The following is a 14,536-nucleotide window of genomic DNA, read 5'->3' as shown; positions in this document are numbered from 1 at the left end:
CACATTACACACATATATTGCATTTGACTTATCTACTATTAGTCTCTATTTCTCATTGCAAAGAAATTAGTCCGGTATCACAACAGTTCTCAAATTGTCTAATTAATCACAAGTGTACATAGAGTTCCTCACTCTGATTTAAGCCCCAAGGGCTCATCGTTCGAAAGTTTAGGATTTGCCTGGATTCTCTACACCTCAGTTGTTTCTCTTGATCTCCACCCCTTTCATGTGGTAAGACACATTCCAGTGCATATGTTTTTAAGAGTTTCCAATCACTGTTGTGCATCAGTTCCATGTGTTTCGCAACAGCATTGTTTTTATCTTTATTTACTGTGGCTCTGATATGCTCCAGGATGCGTAATTTGAATTGTTTTTTCGTACTCCCAATGTATTTCATGGCGCATGGGCATTCGATTACATAAACCACGTGCGTGCTTGTACAGTCTATTAATTGGTTGAGTTTCCACATTCTTTTGTTGGGTAGCATTACTTCCTTTTTGTTTGTAGCAATTAGGCAGACCTTGCACCATTGGCATTTGATGAATCCTTTCGTATTCATCCATTGGATTCCTTTTTTCTTTTTTGTTTTATCCTGGAAATGACTCTGTATCAATCTATCTCTCAGGTTTTTGGCTCGGCGATATGTCACAAGTGGATGATTACCCATTATTTTGCCCACTGTTTGATCTAATTGCAATAACTTCCAGTTTTTTCTCAGAGTATTGACAATTTGTTTCGATTTTCTTGTATAGTCCAATATCAGTCTCACTTTTCTTTCATTGGGCACTTTGTCTTGGGTGGTGTTAAATGCTGTTTTTTTAGTTATCAAGGCATCTTTTCGTTTTTTTGGTTTGCTCTTTGCCATCCTTTCTCGATAATAGCTTTGTGGTATCCTCTGGTTTTGAACCCTAGAGCCATATTTTTACTTTTTGATTCCCATTCTTTTTCTTCCGAGCATATTCTTCTTACTCTTAAAAACTCTCCATATGGTATGTTTTCCTTAATTGAGGGTTTGTGGAAACTGTCGTAGTGTAAAATTGAGTTGGTTGCTGTATCTTTTCTATGAAGTGTTGTTTCCACCTTGTTATTTTGTATGTAAATTTCTGTGTCGAGAAAAATAGCTCTATCTTTACTGATCTGGTATGTAAAGCGAATGTTGGAAGTAGAGGAATTAAGAATCTGGAAATAGTTCTCAAATTCCAAGGCTGTTCCTTCCCAAATTATCAGAAGATCGTCTATGTATCTTACCCATTTAGCGATTTTTTCCACATAAAAATCATTCTCCGTGTGCCAAGCGATCTGTTGTTCCCACCACCCCATTGTGAGACATGCATATGCTGGGCTGAATGAGAAACCCATGGCGCAGCCATGGATTTGTTGGTAGATCTCTTCTCCGAAAAGAAATACATTTTGGGTTAGGCACATCTCCACCATGTCAATCAGCATCTGATTATGTTGATTGAATTGAAATTTTCGTTCTTTCAAAAAGAAAGCACAAGCCTTCAAGCCAATGTTGTTGTCAATATTCGTGTACAGAGACACGACATCCATTGTCACCAATAGATAGTTTGTTTGCCACGGTAGGTCATCTAGATGTTTCAAGAGGTCTGTTGTGTCACGTAAATATGAGCTTAAGCTGGTAACAAACGGCATAAGGAAAAAATCAATATAATTTGCAATTGGCTCCATTAGGGACCCTTTCGATGACACAATGGGTCTCCCTGGTGGTTTTAGTGGGTTCTTGTGCACTTTCGGTAGAAAGTAAATTGTAGCCATTTTCGGATGATCCGTGCACAAAAATTTCTTTTCATCTGTGTCGATTAGATTTTGGTTATTCCACAATTGAAGTTTTAGATCCAATTTTTCTTTGAAGATTTTCGTTGGGTTTGTTTCTAATTTCCTGTAATATTTCTTGTTGTCCAACTGTAGGTGTGCCTCAGCCACATAATCAATCGTATTCAGGATGACGATATTTCCGCCCTTATCGGCGGACTTTCTTGTTATTGTTTTATCATCTTTCAAGTTGTTCAGAGCGGTTCTTTCATCTTTCGATAGGTTATCTTTATACTTTTGCCCTTTGATTTTATAAATGTCTTTGACAATAGCCTCTTGAAATAGGTCAATTTTGTTCCCTTGAGGTAATTGGGGATAGAATTTTGAAGGTGCTTTCATCCCACTTAAGCCTGCGCCTTTTTGTTGGACTGTTTGAGATTCTGAGATATTATCTCCCTCATTATCTGTGTCCATATTCGTGAGTAATGTCAATGCTGGTAGATCCGCTGTTGTTAGGCTCTCTCCTGTAACAGATGTATCTGTTGTTTTGTGTTTTTTATTTTTTGCATATGTTGCCATCTTTTCATTCTCCTCAAAGGTTTTCATAAGTTTTATCTTCCTGATATATTTATATATATCAATTCTCGTCTGTGCTATATCCATTGATTCTGATGGACAAAATGTTATTCCTCTTTTTAGTAAAGATGTTTCGTATTCATTGATATTTCTATGAGACAAATTCAAAACCACCAATTCATCTTGCATTATGTTGTCTATTTGCCCCTCTTCTGACGCATTGATCTTGTTTCCGTGCCTATAGTTTCTGATCCATTTTTTTCCTTTGTCCCCTTCTGGTTGTTTTTTTGGGATATTCCTGATCTGGGTACCCATCTGCGTCCTCGACCTCTTCCTCTGGTACTTTGGTTTTGATTGAACTCCCATGTCCTTTGTTCTAATACCAGTCTCATATCTCCTAAAAAATCCTTGTTAGTTGGATCTGGGTTTTGTGCCCCCTCTTCACTTGTTCCAGTAGAGGTCAATGATGTTGCACTTGATGAGCTTTGTTTATTAAAACCTTTGCTTTGTTTTTTGAAAATATCGAATTTTCTGGCATATGTGAATATGCATCCATTGGTGTAGTCCTCCTCATCTCTTAGGAATTTGGATTGCTTGCGGTTTCTTACCACTTCTTCTTATTGCAATTAGATCAAACAGTGGGCAAAATAATGGGTAATCATCCACTTGTGACATATCGCCGAGCCAAAAACCTGAGAGATAGATTGATACAGAGTCATTTCCAGGATAAAACAAAAAAGAAAAAAGGAATCCAATGGATGAATACGAAAGGATTCATCAAACGCCAACGGTGCAAGGTCTGCCTAATTGCTACAAACAAAAAGGAAGTAATGCTACCCAACAAAAGAATGTGGAAAATCAACCAATTAATAGACTGTACAAGCACGCACGTGGTTTATGTAATCGAATGCCCATGCGCCATGAAATACATTGGGAGTACGAAAAAACAATTCAAATTACGCATCCTGGAGCATATCAGAGCCACAGTAAATAAAGATAAAAACAATGCTGTTGCGAAACACATGGAACTGATGCACAACAGTGATTGGAAACTCTTAAAAACATATGCACTGGAATGTGTCTTACCACATGAAAGGGGTGGAGATCAAGAGAAACAACTGAGGTGTAGAGAATCCAGGCAAATCCTAAATCTTCGAACGATGAGCCCTTGGGGCTTAAATCAGAGTGAGGAACTCTATGTACACTTGTGATTAATTAGACAATTTGAGAACTGTTGTGATACCGGACTAATTTCTTTGCAATGAGAAATAGAGACTAATAGTAGATAAGTCAAATGCAATATATGTGTGTAATGTGGGAATGGAATGAAACATCATGGAACAGCGTACCCGTTAGTGTGCATGATGAAGTAACCAATGATCTAATAACTGGCTAAGAATATGAATTACCTTGGGGTTACCAACCAATACTAAAGGGTTTGGAATGAACGACATCCAAAGAGGGGCAATCTGTTGATGACCATTAGCCCACTGGAGGGCTGTAACAAATGTGCAAATTCAGCATATTTGCTCACTAGAGAGCTCTATTACATGTCACATTGAATTAGTTGGCCCACTAGAGGGCGCTGATACCCCAGTTATATGTGTTTTTTGACCCTCGTGTGTGCACAAACACACTGAGAGCGTACAATTGACTATTGTATGTCCATACAAATCTCCAAATAGAGAAATGGAACGCCAGATTATATGCATAAATTATAATGTCAGATAAATTGGAATAATGGGTTTTGTGATGATATCGCTGTTCCTAATCTAAATACTGTTTTTTTACAAAAAACTACATTTCCCAGATCACTTCCTGTCGTGGGACAGGAAATGAGGTCAGTAGAATGTTTGAGGGGATTTTTTTCTAAAATACAAAAGTGAATTGCAACATTGTATCCCTACCGTGATCAAGCAACAGTGGGTTGCGAAACACGTTGGTGTTGTGCGATGAATGCTGCCATCTGGAAATAAATTGTGACTTTTGGGAAAACATTACCTTTGTTGAGTGCTGACTAGCGCTATCGGCTGATAGCTTTTGGTTGACTATAGTAAAGCGGGGCTCTGCTTTGTAGTCGGCACCGGTGTCAAGAGCGCCATTGGACTACGAGTGTTGGAGCCATATCTGTGGATATATATATATATATATATATATACATATATGTTCGAGCAAAAAACAGTGCGTCTCCTTCTCATCCTGGAATGCAACACAGCGACCAAGGTAACTTCCTCCAAACGTATTTCATTGGCATTGAATAGAGGGCTATCACACGTTACAGCAGGATCCCCTGCCTTGATCACACAGAGACGATTCAGAAAAGGGGGTGGTGATGAACAGAGTGTCTGAATTAAGCAGACCACTCTTACCCAGTCCAAAGATCAGGGCTTGATCTATCACCGTTATTTAGCTCACTGCACCATCCCAGCTCAGAACCTGGCTATATGCAAATCAGTCCGTCCCAGGCCCAGTGCATCATGGGAACAGGGCAGACTAAACTACCAAGCCAATTCTTCACCAGAAAGGAGACAAGCTACCGGGGACCGGTTTCTGGCATGTCAGCCGTCGTCGGCCCGGCTTGCTTGAATCCTGATGGTGCAGTGAGCAAGGGACTCATGTCTGAGTATACCCTGCCACACCTATAGTGGCCAAAAACGATTGAGAAAAGGATTCAAGCAAGCCGGGCCGATGACGGCTGAAATGCCAGAAACCGGTCCCCGGAAGCTTGTTTCCTTCCCAGTGTATGAATTGGCTTGGTAGTTTGGTTTGCCCTGTTCCCATCATGCACTGGGACAGGAACAGACTAATTTGCATATAGACAGGTTCTGAGCTGGGATGGTGCAGTGAGCTAAAAAACGGTGTTGGATCTAGCCCTGATCTCTTGACTGGGTGAGAGTATTCTGCTTAATTCAGAGACTCTGTCCATCACCACCCCTTGTTGTTAAATATTTTGTCCACCCTAAGCGTGGTAGGGTATACTCAGATGTGAGTCCCTTGCTCATTGCACCATCAGGATTCAAGCAAGCCGGGCCGACGACGGCTGAAATGCCAGAAACCGGTCCCCGGAAGCTTGTTTCCTTCCCAGTGTAAGAATTGGTTTGGTAGTTTGGTTTGCCATGTTCCCATCATGCACTGGGACAGGAACAGACTAATTTGCATATAGCCAGGTTCTGAGCTGGGATGGTGCAGTGAGCTAAAAAACGGTGTTGAATCTAGCCCTGATCTCTTGACTGGGTGAGAGTATTCTGCCTAATTCAGAGACTCTGTCCATCACCACCCCTTGTTGTTAAATATTGATCACACAGAGAGCCATATTCCCAAAATGCATTTAAGTGATTTCCCTCCACCCCGTGGTGCCGAAAAACATAGGCAAAAGTTGAAATAATTCAGTCTACATTTTCAGGACAGATGCTCTTGTGCCCTACTAGCACTGTGATTAACTGTATTAAATTACAACTCCACTCTGTGACATGTATCCTGACTAGGAAATCCTTTTTAGTCTACCCGTTTTTACTCCTTTATTTCTTTTTTCTTTTTTTATTGTTTTTTATTGCAATGAACTTTATTGTCCCAAACACAAATGCCCTCATGGAGTGTAGATGGAGTTCCTTTTCTTTTAGCGTCTTCTTAGAAGTATGTTTTTTTGGCTATGCGTGATTGATTTAAATGTTTGCTGATCTTCTAGTTGAGCGCGAGTCTATATGTCTAGCCAATGCTGGATCTGCCTGGTATCAATTATTGAATCTGGGGGCTTCATGCGCTTAGCGAAGCAGCTCGATTGTATTTTTGCTTAAAATTAGAAATTGATTTTGGCGCTAGCAACCACTATTAGTTACAGTTTTGCAGTGCCACTAATGTGTGTAAACTGACAAGTTATTTTAGGAGGTTGGGGTGTCAGGCAAGTGCCCTTGTTCCTTATTGCTGTAGGTAAATTGCACCATCTACTTGAGTCCCTGTGTGGTTTACTACCATTCCTGTGTAGTCCGCAGGTTTCATTTGCATGTTCTATTTATATGTGTGCAAGTTTGCATATATATGGAATAAAGGATCTGACTAGTCTGATCCTATTGTTGATTCCAATGTGGAAAATATAGCAAAAATGTGCAAACCTGGAAAGGAGTCAATTCCAACTTGATTGTCCGGAGCTTCAGCTCCTTGGAAGCCCTGCACACAACATCCTAACGTGGCCCTTCAAGCCCCACTAAATTATCAGAAAGGGCCAAATGCCAACATCAGACGATCTAGAGCGTCTGCCGCTGTGGCACAGATACTTCCAGCGGCTGCTCTGCTGTGCTATCGGCAATATCCTCCCCTGGCGATAGCTCCTCAAGATGGCGCCCAAGGTGAAACAGGGGTAGAAGTGTGGGGGCTGCAACAACAGGAGCACGAGGTGAAACTGACCCACGTTATGAGGTAATAGTGCCGGGCCGCGACATCAGGAGTGGGCCCCCCTGCTGCACTTTCATCTTTCCCGGTGGGCGCCCGCAGCTGAGGCGATTCGGTTACACTGAGGGTGCAGCCCGTGATCGTGGATCTGAAGCCTCCATCTGCCTGTGTGGCCACAACCGCAGTGTGTGGATGGTGGGCCATGGCAACAGTCTACGGGTGGGACAGGTTACACGACCAGGAGAGGATTTTAATTACAGCGCTCACCCCCTACATATGACAAAACCAAGATAGACAGCAGCTTTTTGTCAAGCATGATAGTGTGGTGGCGACCTGGTGATTTGTTTTAACACCCCTCCAGCTAATGACACGGGGGAACTGTGGTGCCCAGTACAAGAGCATAGGAGTATTAAGACCAGGGTGCATGAGTGTGCAGCAGTAGTGAAAGGAGGTGCAAATACTGAAGTGCTCTCCTGACCTGTGGATTGCTTCCTGCACCCCCCACATATATTAAGCCAGGACAGGGCTCCCTGTTGACTTCTTGAGATTGCGCTAGCCTGATAGTACGGTGAGTGTCCCTGAAAGAGCGGAGTGCGGAGACTGCATTGAGCCTGCACTCTGGGCGGGAAATCGAGTATTCCGGACCTTTCCCCAGGGAGCGGACGCGCTGGCCTAGATGGCGTCTCAGGACTCCAATGACCTCCTTCCAGCCGACGGTGAGTGGGGATTCCGTGTAATTACCCAATCGGCCCATAACTATCTCTGGAGGGGGACTGGACCTGCCCCTGTTACCATACGGCTTTCTCATTCATTGGTTCCCGGCCGCGCCTGATCCCAACGTGGCGCCCAGGCTGCTTTTATCTAGGGCAGGACCTTTTGGCTTTCTCAAACTGGTGACCTCTTCCCTGGATCATCTTGTAGTCACCCAGTTTGACCATAATCTCTACCCAGGGAACTGGCCTGTCTTTTAAAAATAAGGGACTTGAACAACACTCAGTGCCTGACCCTAAAATGGCTGCCACTGATCTCACATGGACAAGCCTCGTGGCTGAATACCCCCAGCCTCAGAGCCACAATGATCAACAACCACAACCTACTCCAGTTCCTCACACCGTGTCCGGCGGAGTCCGAACCGCATGGCTGATCCCCGGTGGAGCTGCTCCGACAGCTATAGGGGAGACTGGCTCTGGCACACCGCTTTGGCCGTCACCTACCCAGCCAGTCTTTGGGCATTTATCTCATCTTCTCCTATGCTGCTATCTCCTTCCTTTGGACTTCCAGCTCTCCCTGATCTGTTATTTTCCCTCCTCTTTGGCTTTTTAATTGTTTTCCCGTTCAGATCTAGCTGTTTGGCTACCAGATAGATAAAAAGGAGATGGGCTGTGGACTTTCTCCTCGGCGGTCACCTACCTAGACTTTGGGCAGACTCTCCTTCATCTCTCCATCCTATCTACCTCCTACCCCGTTACCCCCCTTACCCTTCTAAACTCCACCTATTTAGTCTTCTACGCTCTTTTTTCTAGTAACTGATGTAATGTCTAAATGATGTAATTTTGTAATTCCTGTGGAACCTTATGTAAAGCGCTCTGATACCTCCGGGTCTAGCAAATGTGCGGTATGTAGTCAAACAGTCATTTGACTGCCAAATCAGATATAGGACATTGTAATGTGCAAAATACAGCAACCAGGTGCAAATAGGCAAGTTTGGGATCATAGCTATCAACAGGAAATAAAGTGCAAGTGCAAAATTAAACTCCAGTGTTGGTTCGGATGGTGTACCATGCCCTACGCTATGTCCTCAACTCCTTCTAAAAGCACATAAAACTTCATTTTTGATTTCCTCCTATTGAATCACAACCACATATATATAAACATCGTTCATCAATTTAAACAATAAATAACGTAGAATTCCCCATTACAGACAGTTTTAAAATCACTCCTGGGTTCTCCATTGAATCACACTGTGTCTAATTGAAACATTACACTTACAAAAATTCATATAAAAAGATCAAATAAAGCATTGCAGATTCACAGTACTCAGATAATGTAAACTTTTTCCTCTATGCTCCAGTGCCACCAATCTCTCTACTTGCTAGTCTTTGTGGGAGACAAATATTTCCGTACCAAGCTCTTAAGCTAAGCTATGTGGAATCCTTCATCAGAGTTGAGGCTATTAGGGCTTTTACAGTCGAGCATGATACCATACTGTGACTCCAATTTTCTCAGTTCTACCTCCTTGTTGCCTCCACTTCTTCTCTTAGTACTGAGTCAATAACGAAATACACCAGGTCTTAAATTCTATTTTGGTGTGCTTCAGTAATGTGGCGAGCTACTGGATATGCTGGGTCCTTTTTTTTTAACTGCCCTTAAATGTTGGAGGATCCTGATGTGGGCCATATGGATAGTACTGCGCATGTAAAAAATCAGTTTAAAAATCTAGGAATCCTCCATGGTTTGGTTGTTCAAGGCAGCTGTATTTCGTTTTTGTTGACCCCATGCTTACAGGCTTTGCACTTTAAGCATTTGTTGAAGCCCGGGTTGGCTTTCAACCAGCTGCCTGTTTCAATTAATTCAGGGCTGTTAAAAACCAATTGTCGCGTCGATTTAGCCCTTCTGTAGGAGATACGTGGTTTTCTTGGAATGGAAACTTTCAGGCTGGGATCTCCTCTAACCAGATGCAAATGCCTACTCACACTGGCTCTTACCCTAGTGTGGCAGGCATTGTATCTGGTTATCATCCTAATGTCTTTCCCTCGCTCCTTACTGCTTGTTCTAGGCTTTCTATTTTCCCCAAATAGTATTTATATATATATATATATATATATATATATATATATATATATATATATATATATATATATATATATATATATATATATATATATATATATATATATATACAGTTTTTTCAATGTTATTTACTATAGGGAATTTTGAACATGACTACAGCCTGAACTGCTGGAAGTAATTACATTATTAAACTTGACACAAAGTAGCTCTTGGTCTGGGAATAGTACTTTTTGTTATTTTGTGTAAATCCATTCAGTAGTTTCTTAGCTATTAAAAGAAATCCAAATTTGTATGGGCGTCTGTGTTCCTCTACTGTTCAGTTCCCGGTTGGACCAGGTCCCGGGGCACGCGTGTATTGCTACAGGCTTTTATATATAGTGAGATTATGTGTTGATCATTGACTCCATAGTGCTTTACATTTTGTGAGCACAGTTTCATCTTATATCTGTCTGAACCTACCTTTTAGGTGCAAATGAAGACAGGCCCCCTGGCTACTTGCGTTCAGACAGAATTGTTTATGTTTTTTACTTCACTGAGCTGGAGAGATAAGCTGCTAGAACAGACACGTGAGGGCTGCATACAATGCCCAAGGATGAGAAAGAGAAGAATTTTGCCTCAGCTCTCATCAGAGCCTGGCCAGCTCCATTGAGTTACCTTAATGCAGAGACCTCTTTGCGCTTTGACGGGAGCTCTCTTTAGGAATGGATGCCCTGCTAAAGCTCTTTTCCAGCTGGAGAGCTCCTGCTGAGACTGTCAAGACAGACAGCCAGTGAAGTATTCCAAGTTTCAATTATTCATTCTTGTGTACATGCACATATCTTTCCATGCATTTATTCTTCTGTATATACATTCATTTTATGCATGTATTTGACACTAGCTGTACCCGGTCACGCATTTCTGTGGCTCAGTCTGGTTAAATGGTAGAGAAAGAAAAGAGTAAGGGCACGTTTCTAATATGTTTAATTTCACAATGCTTGTGGGTATACAATATGTCTTTGTGACTTTTGTCTCTATGCATCCCCTGCATGATCCAGAGTGGGTTCATAAATCTGAAGTATCGCAACGCAGCACAAATCTCTACGTTGCGTTACTCTACCAGAGGAAGGCACTCCATGGGGTTTCCATGCAACTCCCATGGATTTTGATGCATTTCCAAATTTACCATCACTGGTAGACCTGGGAATGTGCCAGAAAGATACACCTTCACAGGGGAGGTGTAACTAGGAGAAATATCTTTATTTCTCCGTGTTACTTCCTCTTTCAGTTTGTGCTGCATTCTGCAGCACACATAGAAAGAGGAGTAGGCCTCACAGGATTATTTATGTGCAGGAAGGTGCTCCTTTCTGCACATAAATTCTGCAAACATAGGTTGCGGAGCAGTATATCATCGTCCTTGCATTTCAGGAGCTTTGACATGTAACCAAATGATTCCCTATTGCTCCCAGCCAAATGGAGGCTGATGATATGGGCTCAATTAGCATGCTTCGTGGACTCTTCACTGGAATTTCTCAGCTCCCTGATCTAACAGGGTCAGTGTAATATCTAGCAATCTCTGCATGATGGATTGTAGTGCATGTAAGTGGTCAGGCTCTTTAGCTACTTTGTGTGAGGCCGGAGATCCTGTGGCATGCCACTCACCTTAAATCCCATTTTAGAATGAGTATTGAGATAATGAGCATACTCATTGTCTGATCAGGCAGAGCTACCTGGGGTCTCACTATGCACTCTACGTAAAAATAGCTTAGTATTTCAGTGGAAGAAATGACTGCCAGTGAGTATGGATGTGTCATGCTGATTATCTTGCGCCCACTACATATAGAATCAATATTATCGATGGGGAACAATATTGAGGACAGAATATCAAAAATAAAATATTGACAGGTAGAAGGTCTAAGTTTTATTTACCTAACTCCACATATATGTATTAACATGGTACATATATCTTTAAGTTATGTTCATATGAAGTTAGGAATAACAAACCTATAATTCCTTATATGCACTTACCTTTCAAATTGTTGTCCCTTGATATTTGGCCCTCGATGGTAGCATGCCGCGATATTGTTGGTGTCAATATTCAGTAGTACAGACCTGAGTACCAGCCGTACTATAAAGTGATCTTCATCCCTGAAAACTAAACCTCCCACAAGAAGTCACACAACATTGGCTCATCTGATGGATTCTCATGAGATAAACCAATAAATACTCTTAGCACACTGTTTTTACTCATGATTGTGAGCTCGAGGTCTCAGAACACTACACAATTCTGTATCTTTTAGCAATCACAGGAAAACAGGTTTATAGCCCAAGGCTGTTCACACATTTCTATTCATGCATGAGTTAGTAAGAACAACAATATTTATTAATTTTTTCAAACATGTTCTTTTGTTACTTGATAGGTATTATTAGGTATGATTAACAAAACACAAACATACAGAGTACAAGCGTAAATATTAACTGAAGAGGGATACACAGATGCAGACAGTGTCAAAGTATATTTTGCCTTAGTTTACTGGTTTGCTGGCCTCCTCATAAGGTATTCCTTTGAGTTCATCTCAGGTTTCATCAGGATGATGTAGCACTTTGGGAAATATATACAGGACACCAAAGCTGAACTCGAAGACAAAATAGCAAAAATCTCCATGGCCACCATATACTTGCCCTTGGTGCTGAGGTAAGCTGGAATAAATGAGAGCCAAACACTGAGGAAGGCGAGCATGCTGAAGGTGATGTACTGTGCCTCATTGAAGCTGTCAGGCAGTTTTCTAGCAAGAAAAGCCACTATGAAGCTGACGGTTGCCAGTACTCCGAGATATCCCAGCATGCACCAGAAAGCAACAGGAGACCCTTCATTACATTCAACTATGATCATTTCGGGTTGAACGTGGATGTTATTCTCTGAGAAAGGATGGGAAAGAACCAACCAACATACACACAGAAGTACCTGAATAAGTGTACACACACTGATTATTATATAGGACAACTGAGGCCTAGCCCATCTTCTTAAGTTACTGTTGGGTTTAATGGCATTAAAAGCAATGACCACCATTATGGTTTTGGCCAAGATGCAAGACACACAAAGCGCAAAAGTGATGCCAAATGCTACCTGGCGAAAAAGACATTTCACTGGTGTAGGATAACCGATGAACGCTAAAGAGCAGAGGTAGCACAGTGTTAGAGAGAGTAGCAGTAGATAGCTGAGGGAGCGGTTGTTGGCTTTGACAATGGCTGTGTTGCTGTGTTGAATGAAAAGTCTCAGGATGGCCACTGGTACCAATGAGAAGAAAATGCACATAGCCATTAGGCTGGATTCTAGAATCTCACTGAGGGTGAGGAACTCTATGGATTTCAAGATGCATTGGTCCAGCATGGAATTAGGCCACTTATCCCATGGGCATTTGAAGCACTCAGCAGAGTCTGAAAGAGAGAATTAATCAGCTGCTTACAATAAGTGACAGCATGTTAACAATAACAGAAGTAGAGAAACCACACACCTATCAAAGTTATTTGACCAAAACTCTGGGCTGTTTTTTTCATGGGTTCTCTGTTTCTTATCTGTAGGGCCCTGTGAGTTTTATTTTATTCCCTATCTTAAAACACCCTTGGTTTTCAGAACCGAATCAAATATTGTACTGTGATGTTACTCCATATATAAAAACAGTGCTTGGCTTAGTTTTATGCAGTCATAACATTTACATAAAGCTTAGGGGATGTTTGAGCGTATACACACTGGGAAAGATCTTAAGGATTTTATCAATACAGAGGAATTGTAAAATCTTAGTGCATTAATTTCCGGCTTCCTCTGTAAGAGCCATTGGTATAAGGGACGGTGTGAAATGTAAAGTTTCAAGGAATCAAATGTTGCTGAAAGCTATTGTTGGTTTGTGTGTAGTAGGTGCTTATGTTTGGAGATAGTTTTGTGTGCAAAGTGGGGGATTGTGTGGCTTAAGTTAGGGAGAGTGTCATTTCTTCATTTACAGACCTACATGGATATCTCAAGGATTAATAGATTCTTCTTTTGTGATAGAATTTGGTGTTGTATTGCACAACTAAAACCCGTCTGATAAACTGCCTGACTGAACTGGCCAACTGGATGCAAGAGCATTGTCTGAGATTAAATGCAGACAAGTCAGAAATCCTCTTGTTTGGCAAAAATCCCCAGCTCTGGGATAACAGCTGGTGGCCAAGCAACCTGGGGTTGCCTCGGAATCCCACCCCAAACGCAAAAAACCTGGGAGTGGTATTGGACAGTGCTCTTTCCATGAAATCACATGTCTCCACTGTCTGTGGCAAAAGCTTTGCATTGCTGAAAATGCTCAGACGAGTTTTCCCCTGGATCCCGACTGAATGCAGGAAAACCCTGGTTCAGTCATTGCTGATGAGCAGATTGGACTATGGCAACTCACTGTTTGTCGGAATGGCAGACTATCTCTTTTCTAAACTGCAGATAGTACAAAATGCCGCGGCAAAGGCTGTCTGTAATAAAAAGAAATTTGATTCGGCTAAAAGCTGCATGCGAGAGCTTCATTGGCTCCGGATGCGACAAAGAGCCAATTTTAAATTACTATGTATCACACACAATGTGCTATATAACGCAGGCCCTACCATTTTACATAATAAAGTTGAATTCCACAGACCACCGAGGAACTTTCGATCCAGTACATTAGGAAGAGCTACCACCACCCGGGTGAAGACTGTCAGGATGGGAGAGCGGGCCTTCTCGCATCTGGCGGCTACTAAGTGGAATGAACTACCTCCCAGTCTTAGACTGACAGATGACCTTCTGTCTTTTAGGAAACAACTAAAGACACTACTCTTCCCTAAATCAGAATAAATCATCACTCAGTGTGGTTATCGTATCTCTCAGCATCTAACTTTAGCGCCGTGATATCCTACTCAGGATGATTGTTAGCGCTCTATAAATAAATTAAATACAAATACAAATACACAACTCCTTTGAAAGTCCTAAGTACAACATGGAAATACTGTGACATTTTGCTCCTGGTAATACCCA

The 14,536-nt window shown here is 41.8% G+C and overlaps 2 protein-coding genes across 2 annotated transcripts in view; both read right to left on the bottom strand.

Moving 5' to 3' along the window:
* The window catches only part of LOC147678475 (vomeronasal type-2 receptor 1-like), a 128,479-nt gene extending 125,815 nt beyond the window's left edge, over positions 1-2,664 (bottom strand). Inside the window, exons 1-2 of the mRNA XM_086945653.1 lie at positions 1,796-2,664; positions 927-1,636 (exon numbers count right to left, since the gene is read on the bottom strand). Coding sequence (XP_086801779.1) covers positions 927-1,636; positions 1,796-2,664 — 1,579 coding nt within the window. The remainder of the gene's footprint in view (positions 1-926; positions 1,637-1,795) is intronic.
* A 9,367-nt stretch (positions 2,665-12,031) lies between these two features.
* The window catches only part of LOC147678474 (extracellular calcium-sensing receptor-like), an 86,529-nt gene continuing 84,024 nt past the window's right edge, over positions 12,032-14,536 (bottom strand). The window contains 1 exon segment of the mRNA XM_086945652.1: positions 12,032-12,939. Within this exon segment, the coding sequence (XP_086801778.1) occupies positions 12,032-12,939 (908 nt within the window).

Source organism: Lissotriton vulgaris, chromosome 12, assembly GCF_964263255.1.
Source record: "Lissotriton vulgaris chromosome 12, aLisVul1.2, whole genome shotgun sequence".
In the NCBI taxonomy this organism is placed as follows: Eukaryota; Metazoa; Chordata; class Amphibia; order Caudata; family Salamandridae; genus Lissotriton; species Lissotriton vulgaris.
Note: the sequence above shows the minus strand (reverse complement) of the source record. Positions and strands in the feature narration are given on the sequence as shown.